This window comes from Larus michahellis, chromosome 6 (assembly GCF_964199755.1).
Source record: "Larus michahellis chromosome 6, bLarMic1.1, whole genome shotgun sequence".
In the NCBI taxonomy this organism is placed as follows: Eukaryota; Metazoa; Chordata; class Aves; order Charadriiformes; family Laridae; genus Larus; species Larus michahellis.
Genome location: NC_133901.1, coordinates 37,800,356 through 37,814,776, shown reverse-complemented (window position 1 = coordinate 37,814,776; position 14,421 = coordinate 37,800,356). Strand labels below are relative to the sequence as shown.

General features: G+C 36.8%; 1 protein-coding gene across 10 annotated transcripts in view; it reads right to left on the bottom strand.

Annotated features, from left to right (window-relative positions):
- Positions 1–1,913: 1,913 nt before the first annotated feature.
- Positions 1,914–14,421, bottom strand: part of HERC4 (HECT and RLD domain containing E3 ubiquitin protein ligase 4) — a 36,731-nt gene continuing 24,223 nt past the window's right edge. For 6 of the 10 annotated variants that reach the window (XM_074590009.1, XM_074590014.1, XM_074590015.1 and 3 more), the window contains 10 exons: positions 12,800–12,823; positions 12,180–12,278; positions 10,163–10,330; positions 9,896–10,039; positions 7,570–7,736; positions 6,689–6,755; positions 6,408–6,490; positions 3,967–4,150; positions 3,289–3,391; positions 1,914–2,375 (listed from right to left, as the gene is read on the bottom strand). In XM_074590009.1, coding sequence (XP_074446110.1) covers positions 2,167–2,375; positions 3,289–3,391; positions 3,967–4,150; positions 6,408–6,490; positions 6,689–6,755; positions 7,570–7,736; positions 9,896–10,039; positions 10,163–10,330; positions 12,180–12,278; positions 12,800–12,823 — 1,248 coding nt within the window. In that variant the 3' untranslated portion in view covers positions 1,914–2,166. The remainder of the gene's footprint in view (positions 2,376–3,288; positions 3,392–3,966; positions 4,151–6,407; positions 6,491–6,688; positions 6,756–7,569; positions 7,737–9,895; positions 10,040–10,162; positions 10,331–12,179; positions 12,279–12,799; positions 12,824–14,421) is intronic. The other 4 variants (XM_074590013.1, XM_074590017.1, XM_074590018.1 and 1 more) reach the window with 2 other exon arrangements.

Sequence of the window (14,421 nt, the reverse complement as noted above, 5' to 3'; positions counted from 1 at the left end):
GCTGGAGAAACTTCTGCAGCAACATGAAGTAATTGCCATGGCAGTTTCAATCAACAGTAACTGCACTGCAAAGACAAAGGACATCTAAGTTCTCTAACACATCCTAAACCAGGCATCAAAAAATCAGCAAGTGTTCAGTCACTATGACTTGGATGCTGTCTCAGACCCCCTCATCTACAGAATAAGGCTATTACTCTGCTTTCAGATTAAGATTGGTATTGATGAAAAATCCAATGCAGCAAAAAGCAGAGCAAGTCCTATAGGGAAATTAAATACATATACATAGTGCTGGGATTTGATGATACACACTAAATTACACTTGGACCTACACAACCGAACATAAAAAGTCCCTATTTAGTGAACACCATCAACTGTGTACACTGAATGAAGCAAGGGTCCCATAGGAAAAAAAAAAAAAAAACCCAAACAAAAAACCCCCCCAAAACACTTGATCATGCAATAATACACAAGGGAAAAAGTAAGATGACAGCTTTACACTAGCCACTTCATAATTTTTAACTATTTGCCTTTGCAATCTTGGTGTTTCATAATTTAAAAACGGTGTTTTAACATTACCTGGTAAAACGAAGGCATAATACTTTTTCTTTTTCTTTTCTCCTTTTCTTTCTTCCATGTATATTAAGATTAAGCTGGTTTAGTATTTGTTGGTTCCTTATTTTTTCACAAGAGGGAGAATTTCCCAGCCAGGTAACAAGTGTTGGAAAAGACGGAATATGGGCTGCATACAAAGAATTTACTAGAATTTGCATGAGAAAGCTGTAAAAACACAGTGTTAAGGAAAAAAGAATGATTTTAACTGTACTGTTTTGTGTACTGCCAGCACAGAAACTGCACATTATACAATTTATTACAGTAAATTAATTTCCCTGCTTTTCAAGTGAGATCTTGGTATCCTAGCTGTACCCTTGATTTAATGCATGCAAAAGCTGCCCTCCAGTTGAAGAAATATACCTGATGCAAGCATCCATACACATCAACCAACAAAGGTTTTCATTCAAGTCTTTTATTATAGCTTGAATTTTTTCACTGCATTTAAAAATCTAAAAAAAATAAATATTTGTTTCACAGCTGCAAGTCACATATAACACCACAAAATCTGGAATTTAACCAGAGAAGGAAAGTCAAATCTGAAAGTGTCCAGCTAAGCACAATCGTCTCAGGGCAATTATACTAAAAATAAAATCTTAAGAAAAGGGGAGGGGGGTGTTAAAGAGTTATTTCAAATGCATTTATCTGGAAAAAAGTGAAAATTCTATTAGAAACCATAAACTACGCTTTCAGCATTTAAAAATAAACGTTTAACCTCTTGACAGCAACAACTGCCTGGTGCATCTTTTTCTTTTAAGCTGTATTCTTGACATATGGCTGCAGAGGTTTCAAGTGATAAATTAAACCTCTTTTATAATTGTGTCCACTTAATTACAGAATCAGTCCTTAAAAATAAAACCCTGTATTAAGTCAGCTTGTCCATCCACATATTAAAAATGCCATTGTATGCAGTTTCGTATCGGCACTAAGTGACTGCTTCATGGATTGTACATTGTGAAGATGAATGTCTCTTAAACAATCACTTTCATCATTAAGGTTCTTAAAACAAACCAGAAAAATATATCTTCAGAAATCAGAGTAGTCACTTTTTTGTTAAAAGCCATAAAATAAGCTCATATTCAATTACAAGCAATAGAAACCATACTGCTATTGGAACATAATTATTTTATCACAAAAATTTATTATTTACAAAATGAAAAGTTACCAAGTGAATTTATCAGGGAAAAAGTTAAATGTTCTTACTAAGTGATCTGAAAAACTTAAGCAAGTCTCTCATGCACTCCCACGCCAAATTGTTTGCATAAGGTGAAGTGTTAATTCATGTTAGTGAAACTTGACTCCCATTCACAATACTCTCATTTTTATTGTAAGATGGCAAAATCCACATGGTTCTGTACAAGAATGTATGTATTAAGACAGTTCCTCATTTTTGTAAGTGTTTTTTGGCTCCCATGAATAACCGTACCACCAAACGTTTTCGCAAATAATCAGCTATATTATCACTCCATCATTTAATCCACTGAATTTACCACCACAAGAAAGACACAAAGAGTTAGTTTAATGATCCCACGTTACACAGAACTCTCATTTCTGAAGTTATACTAAACTGAAACCTTCGTAGTGATCTATAGCCTGGATCAACTTAGATTTTAGGGTTTCTTTATCTGTGTATTTTGGAAGATCAAGAAGATTAAAGCAAGTGTGAGCTACCGGAAGATAACCTTCTCCGCCTCCTGTTGGTTGGATGACTAGTTTAAGACACTTCATTCCAAGAATTGGAATACGATCACTGCCCGTCAGAAACACTGCCAAGAAAAAACAAACAAAGTCTCAAAAGCAGTTTAACACTAACACTGTATGTGTCATATGTGCAGTTCTAATCGTTATTTGCATTTTTTAATTATTCCACATACGGTTAAAAAACAGGGAATGACGACTTCATCTCATCTCCAGCTTACATATATTAACCCTTAACTACAACACAACAAGCGAGATATAAAGGAAAGCCTTTCATTTTAGCATATGAAACCAAAAAGTCTTCAAAAAAAAAAAAGTAGGAAGTTCTTCATGCATCAGAATTTGTTATTTAAAATCCATTGCCTATACCTTTACCAAGCATTTACAAGCATCTCGTAGATACACAGAATTAGTTTGTTCAGTAAGAAATTTGTCTGAATTGGAAACTAATCTATGATCTATTCTCAACAAAAGTTTGTTCACAGGAAGCTTCCATAACTTTGGTTTTTCCCCTGTATATTTCCACTCAAATCAGTACCTTGAGATATTTACAATCAGTCAGAACTCCAAAATTCTGTCTACATGCAATGACAGAACTGGAGGATGTGAACCTTATGTCGAAACACAGAAAAAATTTCCTAGTTGTCAGATAAATGACAGTAGCAGTTCAGGTTGTTGGGGATTTTTGGGTTTGATGTTTTGGGGTTTTTTTTGGTTTTGTTTTTGTTTGTTTGGGTTTTTTTTAATGCTGCCCTGGTCTACTGTGGTCTTGCAACTGCCCACCACCCAGAATTACTCAGGACAACCCCAGCAAAATCATAGACAAGCTCATAATCAATTTCTTCTACTACGATTTTTTTCTTCCAAATAAAGTTAATCATTTTAGACAAATAATTACATCCGCTTTCTTATAGCAAGAGCCTGAAATCACAGTGATCCTGTTCAGTTAGCAACTTCTGCAAAGTAGTTTCAAATACTTACACAAAAACTGTTTTTTCTTTTCCAAAGATAACTCATGAAAAACCTCCCAGAATATTTTAATTGTAGGATGGTCTGCCCAGTATTCTCCTTTGTATTCTGTATTCTAAAATGAGCAAGAAATTAGGTTAATTGTTAACACACAGAATTAGTGGGATAATCTGACATTAAAGCAGAATGAATGCTGTTTGTGTAAGGGATACTGCAAGTAACATGTTAGTTTTTCCCTTGGTTAATTTTCTTCCGCTGTTCGTTGACTTTATGGGCAGATGCCTATACTCCAACGCATTTTCAATCCCAATGAAGTAGTGACAAAGTCTCATGGTGAGTTTCGGCAATAAAGAATATTTACTTCTATCAGCTGTGTGCATTTTGTTCACTTTCCCCTTCCTAATATAATACATTGTATACAGCTGCCTTTTGACTCTGGGGATTTTTCTTCCTCTCTCTTCCTCTGATTTCCTTCAGAAATGAGATGGAAAAACTTTAATCAGGAAGGTAAATAGTATTTTAGTGTTTTAATTCACTGACATTTTAAGAAAAGTTCCTCACTTGTGCAGTCAATTCAATCAAGGTTGGAAGTCACATCAATTAAAACAGCTCTAAAGGACACTTCAAGATTTTGCTTTTGTATCATGAAATTACAAATATATGAAACAAATAGCTAACTATGGTTCTTACCTTCTCCAGTTCTTTCCAGTCATAATTTGTGTTGCCAATCACCATTGCTTGCAACTCGCTAGGCTGGAAGAGCTGAAGAACTTTACCACCACATACTTTGTGGAAGCCTGTGTAGAATGCACTGAATAAGGAATCCACAGATTTATTGAAGATGTAATCCACATATGCATCTACAAAATCTTGCCTGTACAAAGAAGAAAAAAAGAATTACATTGAGAGGAGAAAAAAAAAAAAAAGCATGTCACCCTTCTATCAATAGAACAGTGGCAATTTCTGTATGGAACACAGCATTGGAAGTTAAGCAAAAAGGATCTAAATATACTAAATTCTCTGCTTCATGTTACAACCACAGTGAAGATAACCTCAATGAAAATGGAACATAAATGTACTTCCTCTCCATGCCCCCCAAGACAGAGTCCCTAATGTGCAACAGAAAAACAGTAACATTTAGTGTTATTTATTTCAGGTACTATAAGCATTTCTCTTATTTGTATGTACTGCAGTAAGTGGGACTGAATGGCAAGAAGCTTTAAAGTTTGAATTACATGCACTGTCCTGAAACCAACTCGTCAAACTTGCTGTTCTATTCTTTGATTAAAAAGATTACCATATCTGCACTGAAAATGCAGATCAATTTCAAACAGACATTTGAGTCCTATCCCGTAGAAAGATCAGTGCAAAGGAACTAGGACACTGAATAACAGACGGCCTGTTATCTGTGCTTTGGTACAAGGAGTTCTCATATCTCTCTGGAAACATCTTCTTCCTCAGCACTTAGGGGGAAAACTAAAATTCCTTGGTGTGATACAGTATTTATGATTATTTCTTTTAATTACCATTTCAATCAATCCTAGTTAACAATGTTCATTTCTACACTGGCAGAGTGACTTTGGTTACAGATTACAGTTTACCAACTGTATAGATTACCAACACACTTTCTCCATGGAAAGCCACAGTATTTGAATAACAGCCACAGCATTTGAATAACATCACCAATTATTTAAAGCATCATCTAAACACATTTTGACAGCACATTTATTAAAGTTGTTGAACTGAAAATACTGGAGATGAGCAAAGTGGTGAATCACATTCCTCCTCTCCCAGCACTCAATGAAATACCCTGTTTACACACACTATGTAATTGGCAGAGGGGTGGGGAACTTGTGTAATACTAACAGTGGAAGGAAAGGCTGCTCCAGAGGAAAATTCATAGTCATAAACTAATTAGCCTTATTATACTCTATGTTAACATTAATGTTAGCATTATTATACTGTATGTTAATTAATTAGCATTATTATATGTGTATATGTATCTTACGTATATATACTCTATGTTAATTAATATGTTAATATAAAACATCACGGAATATTTGGATCTTGAGAAACATGAATTCTTCGTTGCTACAAGCCAACTGGTGACAGCAGTGCAGCATACATTCCATGGGCACCTTGGATCTTTTCTCATAATTCAACTCCAATTTTACTGTCGCTTTGTGACAGAACACCAAACCACCACCAGAGAACTTCAATGCTATCATGTTTAAGATAAAGAATCACAAATCCTCAGCTATAAGCCAAGGAGTGGAGAAAAAAAAACCAAAAACAATAAAACACCTGTGACAGCTATAGGTGGTGACTGCAGTAGGCTAATAGTAGGCTAAGAATCACTCCATTGTGGGAGGTACTGTCGCTGCACAAGGCTATGTGTGGGTTTATGATACTCTCGGAACCTTCTGTCATCACTCTTTCCTCTACAACAGATGTAGCTAGTTACAGAAAACGTTGCCCAAAACATTTGCCCTCTAGGAACATGCCTAGAGGTACATTTTCTCCCTCGTTCCTCCGGCACCCTGCCTAGGTGCATTCCCACAAAGGCTGGGAGAGGCTGCTTTTATAAATAGAAGTAACAGAATCCTTTACAAAGGAAAGAAACCCCACCCCTCACACACTCTTCAGACAGTAACACTAGATAACACTAGATTAATTTATCTGCTCTACAAAGGGAAGACTTCCCTGAAATAACATTTCACATATGAATAATTGCCACATGATGGCATCTAGGTTGAAGTTTTCATCTTTACTCACTAAATTCCAATTATATTATAACTTCCTGCAGAACCACAATCATTTTTAATCTTATAAAATGAACACCAGGTAGTCAAAATGGGCCCTAAAGAGGTTCAAAATACTTCTAAGTTCAAAATGGAAAAAAAAAAGTATTACACATTCCAAGTAAAATTAGATAGCCTCTCCACAGCTAGCAAACCATTAAATACAACAGCTATTTTAACAATACACGTAAGAACAGCTTGGAAAAACAATCAAAGTAGTTTTGCCTCCAACGCTAGTGTAACAGCCTGGCAAAGCGTATTTAGAGCAGCCCAGTCACATTCCCAAGGCAGATGGCAACACTGAGCTACCCTGTAACCCATAAAACTCACCTGTTTTGTTTGACTACGGGAATGTCAGCACCATTAGGAACAAGCTCTTTAGTTTCTGTTGTACCAAAGTTTTCCACAGTGATCTATTTAAAACAAACAAAAATAGTATATTTATTATAATAGTATAGAGTACTTCTTCCCACCACTTAGCTAACAGCAACATGAATGGCAGACACAGCTGCTAAAATTCATGGCAATCAGCAGCAGATGCTTTTGCTCAAACACACCAACAAAGGCAGTTATAATAGATGGTATGAGCTTATATACTATATAAAACTTACAGTAAAATTAAGACAAAATGCTTCTTCTATGTCATCCTCTGGATAGTCCAGTAACTGTTGCATTCCCCTGCAAAATAAGTTACAAAGTATTTGTACCAGTGGAAAGAAAGATGAACTTAATTTTCCTGAAGTAGTCTTTATGCTTTGAACATTCACATTTAAAAAAAAAAAATCTTTCCATGTTATTTCATTTATTAGCTCGTTGACATGCACCTTGTGCAGGGATGGGAAATCTCAAGCAATCTTTTTGCAATTACTTGTAGCGTTATTTCCTTTTGATTATCTCCAGGTGTGAAAAGAGAAAATTCATATCCTAGTCTTCAGCTAAGGGATTCCCAAACCAGAGGCGATGAGTACTTCACCACCACCGAGGGGCTCTTCCATTAACTTGTTTGATTTCTCCTCGAATCTATAAAAGCTTTTAGCATTCACAACACTGAGGCAATCAAGCATTCACTTCCCCTCATTTGAACCTCCTACCTGTTAGTGCTATTCAAATCCCTAAAAGAGCAGATATTTAGCATGTTATTTGTTCCTGAAACAAGCAAAAACATTTCCTTGAGGGACTAAACAAGTTGTTTAGAGCTAAAATTACGTTCATATTTAGGCTTATAAAATTAACAGCTAGAACTCAAAGGTTTTGAATTTCAAATAATGTTTTCCCCTGAAATTCTTGTAGGATAATAGAAGAGAAGACACAAATACTAAAAGCAAGCATTAGAAGCAAGTTTTTAACAATAGCATGCATCCTTTCTCGAATGACATGATGGCTGCAAGTTACTCTGAGCTGTTTATCCTGTTAGTGTGAAAATAGGTTCTTAAAGGAAAATGTTGAATTAAAAATTAATTTCTAGTGTCACTCATTTTTCTTTCTCACTTACCTGCCAACATCCGGCATCAACTCTTTCAAGTCATCCAGGGATGGCTTCTTATTCAATAGCTTTTTGTACAAAGCCAAAGGGAAATGAAGGTCTACAATAGTAAAATTATATATTGCTAGCCCACAGACAACACCAATCAAATGAAACAAGTCACTGTCTTCAAAGGTCTAAGAACAGAAAACAGACAAGATGGTTTAAAATACAGAAGTTAATTTAATCTTGCAGAGTCCAGAAAAAAGTATACAGTGCAGTATAATGTAAGCGAGTTTCATTTATATTTTTCTTAAATATATATGTATCCATTAAGCACTGAGAAAAACAGGATAAAGTTTTAACCAGCTGAGAGAGACTGAAATCCAGGGAAACAGAACTCTTTCTACTTAAAAAGAAGAAGCTGATACAACATATTTTGTGTTACAAGTGATGCATACTGCTGAAAGTATTGCAATAAGATTGTGTTTCTGTCAATGACTTACTATTGCACTATTAAATATATGTCAATTAAAAAAAAAAATATTTTGGGGAGGAGGGAGGAGTTCATTATTGCCTCCCTTGGAGTTAATAGCCAAGGCTTAAAACACAACTGTGGAAACGTTACCATGCAGGTATTTGTGATATAGCCACCCTAGTCAGTGTTTTTCTCCAAAAGAGGACTAAAAAGTCAACAATCAAAACCAAGGGTAAATCATGCTTGACCAATCTCATAGCCTTCTATGATGTTATAACTGGTTGGCTAGATGAGGGCAGAGCAGCAGATGTCATCTACCTTGACTTCAGCAAGGCTTTTGACACTCTCTCATAACATCCTCCTTAAGAAACTGAGGAAGTGTGGACTAGACGAGGGGACAGTGAGGTGCATTGAGAACTGGCTGTGTGACAGGACTCAGAGAGTTGTGATTAATGGAGCAGGGTCGAGTTAGAGGCCTGTAACTAGTGGTGTCCCCCAGGGGTCAATACTTGGGCCAGTATTGTTTAATGTATTCATCAATGACCTGGACGAGGGGACAGAGTGTATCCTCAGCAAGTTTGCTGATGATACCCAACTGGGAGGGGTGGCTGACACCCCAGAGGGTCGTGCTGCCATCCGGCTTGACCTAGACAGGCTGGAGAGCTGGGCAGAGAAGAACCTATTGAGGTTCAACAAAAGCAAGTGTAGGGTCCTGCACCTGGGGAGGAAGAATGTCAGGCATCAGTATAGGTTAGGGGTGGACCTGCTGGAAAGCAGCTCTGAAGAAAAGGATCTGGGGGTCCTGGTAGACAGCAAATTATCCATGAGCCAGCAATGTGCCCTTGTCACCAAGAAGGCCAACGGAATTCTGGGCTGCATAGGGAAGAGTGTGGCCAGCAGGTCAAGGGAGGTCATTCTCCCCCTCTACTCTGCACTGGTGAGGCCACAACTGGAATACTGTGTCCAGCTCCGGGCTCCCCACTTCAAGAGAGACAGGGAACTGCTGGAGCAAGTCCAGCGTAGGGCAACAAAGATGACTGAGGGATTGGAGCGTCTCCCTTATGAGGAAAGGCTGAGAGAGCTGGGGCTCTTTAGCCTGGAGAAGAGAAGGCTGAGGGGAGACCTTACTATGGCATACAAGTATCTAAAGGGTGGGTTGAAGGAGGATGGAGCCAGACTCTTTTCAGTGGTTCCCAGTGACAGGACGAGGGGCAACGGGCACAAGTTGGAACACAGGAAGTTCCGTTCAAATATGAGAAGAAACTTCTTTACGGTGAGGGTGCCAGAGCACTGGAACAGGCTGCCCAGGGAGGTTGTGGAGTCCCCTTCTCTGGAGACTTTCAAGACCCGCCTGGATGCAGTCCTGAGGGATGTGCTCTGGGCAATCCTGCTTTAGCAGGGGAGTTGGGCTAGATGATCTCTAGAGGTCCCTTCCAACTCTGAAAAATTCCATGATTCCATGAAAACTTCCAAGAAAGTATGACCAGATGACTGCCTACGAAATGGACCCATAAACTTGGCTGAACACAGAAAAACCTATTCGATATGCCACTTCAAGAATTTTTCTCTGCCACCTTGACATACTGATCTGGCTCTTAGAATCAGTTTACTCTGGCTGGCACTTCATCCTACTAAACTCATCTGGGCTGGGGACAACTGGTAAGGAGTAAGCGAGGAATGGGGAAAAACAGAACGGGAAAGTTTTGATCTAACAGTGACAAAAATAAACATTTTTTTAGAACAATTATTTCAGCTTCTACCACAAGCTGAAACTTGTGGTACCACAAGCTACCACTACCACAAATTACTATGTTCATACATTATTAATATAAATATTGTAAGCTAAAAGAAAATTAATGACTATAGATCACACCCTACCTTATCAGAGAACCAGATCAGCCTGGACTCTTCGTAATACCTGAACATTCCGTATTTGGGATCTAGCAACTCCCTCATGATGAGCAAAAAAAATTCTTTGCGAACACCTCCAGCATCAACAGCTTCTTCCCCTACAAAAATAACCTGAAACACACAATTCAGTGCTAACTGAATTAAAAACGATTGTGAAACAAGAGTTCTCCAAAAATATTCTCAATTACTTGCACGTCAGTGAAAGACACTTTGAGCAATATGTACTGGTAATACCTTGAGTGGCTTCTTGTAGTCTACGTTCTTTGTTTTCCTTAGGACTTCCACAGCATCTCCTACAATATTGTCTCTCCGTACCATTAATATCAGGCATGGGTTGACAGATTCAAATACAGGCAGAAAGAGAGAAGACAAGTTCTGCCTGTGAGCCTGATCAACAGCCATCTGGAAAAGAAACAAGCAAAAGCATCGGTAGGTGACATAAGATTCCTGTCAACATTAAATGCCCGTCAGTCTTTGTCTTAAAAGCTGCAGAAGACATGAATGGGAATAGCTATTATGAGAGCTACTGAGTTTGCCCAAATTTGCTTCATATTCCTTTTGTCTCAGGAAATATTTTGCCTTTACCCATTAGCCTCATCAATGCTAATGTTCAGGGAAGTCTTAGAGCAGAGTTTTTAACATTCCACTCAAAACACTTTGGATAATAAAAGGAAGCAAGAAAATACTGCACTTCATCTAATGAAGAGTACGCTGCTTAATAAAAATCTGGCATGAAAGCATTCATTAAAAACTAATTCAAAGAATGAAAAGTGATTTGTTCATCTATTTCACTTGTAGTATAATTTTTGTATTACAACTGTTCAAAAACAAAATACTGTTGCAAATGTTCTGAATATGGCACAGAACTCTTGAAAGTTTGTGGTTTAATACTATTTAATATTGTTAATAGAAACATTCAATGTAAACATTTCCCTGAATTCATCAAATGTTGGTATTGACTGTTTATGTACATTTCAAAGGCATAAGAAACTATGTTTATTATGAACTACAAAAGCAAGCCAGTATTTTTCTACATGAGCCCATTACTTGAGCATTACTTATCTCTTCTGTTTAATGTCAGACTCAGAACTGTAACTTTTATTATATTAAACATTACAAACAGGGAAGGGGCAGCTGGTGCTGTTACTTTTGCAGTAGCCTCCTTTCATTCTTCCTTTCCTGTTTTAAGAATATGATTATACCCTTACAGCAATTGAACAGGTATGGATTATGTTTCTAAAAAAAAAATTCCAAACACTGAACAAAAGTATAGCTCACCACATCACACTGGTTTCAGTTCTACCTAGAGAATCATGAAAACACATAAGATACTCTTAAGTTATTTTAGGGTTGTGTAGTGTATCTATTTCTAGACAAGAGATACGGGTCAAGATATAGCATTGTTTGTATCAAGTGTCCAATTTCTAGGAAAGTCTCTAAGTTAAAACAGAAGTGAACAAATTAGGAGTAACGTATAATTGCATTTAACAGGAAGAGAGCCAAAAACTACCACAAACTGCAAGATCAGGAAACCTACTCCCACTATCGCAAGTAGATGCTAGATTTTCAAGATAAGCGTCTTTTCTACTGCCTTGCAGACACTGATCAGACTTTACGGTTTAGCAGCATTTTGAAGGTGGTGTGACAGATGAAATGAGAAATTAGGTGTGCACTAGATATTCATGTGATGCCAACATGTTGCCGCTCTCATACTACTGATCTTAAGAACAGCACCAGCTCCTACAATAAGAAATTAGAAGTTACTGTAACTGGCTACTGCCTCCAACAAGATAGTAACAAGATAGTTAAGAGTTCCAGCTCCAGGCTCTACGCAGCTATCACTGAAAGCCTGCTCACGTGGGACATGGCATTGTTTCTTTGTTGGGGGTGGTGGCCAGTTTTGGGTTTGGTTTTTTTGGTTTGTTTTTGTTTTGTTTGTTTGGTTTTTTACGCACTTGTTAAGACTTCAAAAAAGGCATCTCATTAACGAAAGGAAAATAAGTTCCTTAGAAATTTATTCAATTATTAAACAATCTAATTTCATTGAGATCCCAAACCCACTAGCTTCTATCATGTACATACCCTGAGATTAAAACTAAGTCTCTCTTTCTTGTGGAGAAGAGATTATACAGTTTAACAAAAAACAAACAACAGAAAAACACAAAAAGACCAACACTAACAGCAACAGCCCAAGACACCCAACTTAGAAAAAAAGTAAAAATTTTGTAACATTAAAAACTGAGACTTTTACCTGCATCTGTATGACTGCATCTGTTTGTAGGAGAGTTGTCTTTGCCTGGGCATCAAATACAAATGGATATGTGCAAATTGTAACAGGAATATCTGTTAACTAGAACGAGAAGAACCATGTCATATCTCTGCTTATTTAAAAACCACAATCATGGTTAAAGAAGCCACTGCAATAGTACTCATTTAATACATCTATTTTACTGGAAAGAGAAAGAAATCTTTACTCATTGTCAATGCAGGACCAAAGCATCTTAGGAAAATAAAGTAGATTTTCAACTGTTTAGTACTTCAGGAAAAAAAACACAAACACAAAAAACAACCACAAAACAAAAGAACAAACAAAAAACCAAAACACACACAAACACTCTCACTTAGTACATTTTAATTTCAGAACTTTTATTACGGCCAGTGGATATCACCAAAGTAGTCCTTGTTTTCACACGTTGCTCTGAATTTGCAGTACAAAGAAGTACATACTTTTGCCCCACAAAAACCTTTCCAAATTACAGCCATGCTAACTTAAAGCTTTACTCCCAATAGAACACATCAGACAATCCTTGACATTCATATTTCTGATTTCCTTACATTCTGCAAAAGAAATCAGATTGCAACCAATCTTACCTCAGTTAATCCATGGTTGACATCCTATGACAGCATTTGCACAAAGGTAGCAATAATTAAGATGAAAAAGCAGGATTAGTGTCTACATTAACTATTCATCTCTGATGTAGAATTAAAAATATTTATCTACAGCCTCCCACCCCCAAGAGAATGTTTACTGAGAAATAAATATCAACCATAAACATTCTAATTAATCTAACAAATACAACCATGCCTTTCGACATCCTCTATATCAGTCATCAAAAAAAGGAACATTAAAGTATCACGTTTTCTTGGATGCAAAAATTTAAACATTTTAAACATTTACTTCCATACACTAATAAATGACATTTGCTTTTACCTATGTATTTTCATTCTCAAATGACTGTAAACATGTCAAATTAAATGCAAAACATTTTTCATGAGTAAAACTTTAGTAAACATTTAAAAATACAGAAGAACCCTACCACTTTATCATAAAGTCTCAAGAATCATCTGGGTCTATGATAAGATATGATATGAGAAAAGCAATTGACTCTTGAAATTTGAGACAGACCCATACGTATGGGTGGGCCTGTGTGGAGACTCCCACAAGAAGCTACATCAACTCTGCTAAGAAACAAAGTTATCCATCTGGTGCCACGTTACCCTCCTCATCCAGCGCTGTAAGCTAAGTTTGTTTCCACCCAGCAGGCAGAAAACAGAAAAAGAATAAAAGGTAATGACAAACTAATAACTTTTACATTTGACTATGTATATGTGAAGTCAAATATGAAGACATCCATGGGTCACAGGGAGAGTGATGGCCAGAATACTTTACTTTCCATCTCTAATTCCTACAGGAAACATCAGTGGTACCCCAGTTGTCACAGATCTATGTAGTTTTAAACTCCTACTGTATCTACCATTATTTATTCCTAATTCAAACAGTTTTTCTCAACTCTTTTAAGCTGTATCTCAAGAACACCTCTTCAAATCAATAGTTCGTTATTTAGTACCTTCACTTTTTCCCCACTCATTTTTCTGTTGTTGAAAGAACGAAAGCTTTTTTCTTCTGAGTTTCTCTCCAAGAGTACTCTGAACACTCCTGAAATTCTCTTTTCTTCTACATTTTCCCCTCCACATTTTAATTAAGGAACCAAGCAGTTTTGCCTCAAGTTATGACAATAGAAGTTACACTAGCAAAAGAAATTTTGATTCATTATTACTGGTTCAATAGGCAAGCAGGGCTTCTTATAATTTTAAGAGCAAGAACACAGGAAACCAGTGAATATGAAGGCAGGACAAGGCCATCAAAACCATTTACGAAGGACATCTGACTAAGGCCATGGAATTTATTTTGGTCCTATAATAAATCAAAATAGCTTTTTCTGCTGAGCTTGAAACTGCACAAATACATGACAAAATAATCACGATTAAAGGGAAATTCAGTGACAGTATTTTCTCAGTAACATCAAGCTACTGCTCAATCTTGCAATTTAATTAACAAATGGAGCTTCAGACTTTCATTACAAAGCAATTTTCCAGCTTTCATTTTCCCATATTCAGTATTTTCTTCTCTGATCACGACATGCAATTTGGGTTTGTTTACATCCATTTAAAGCATGCAAAGGCCATCATCTTTTAAATTCCATCACTTCTGT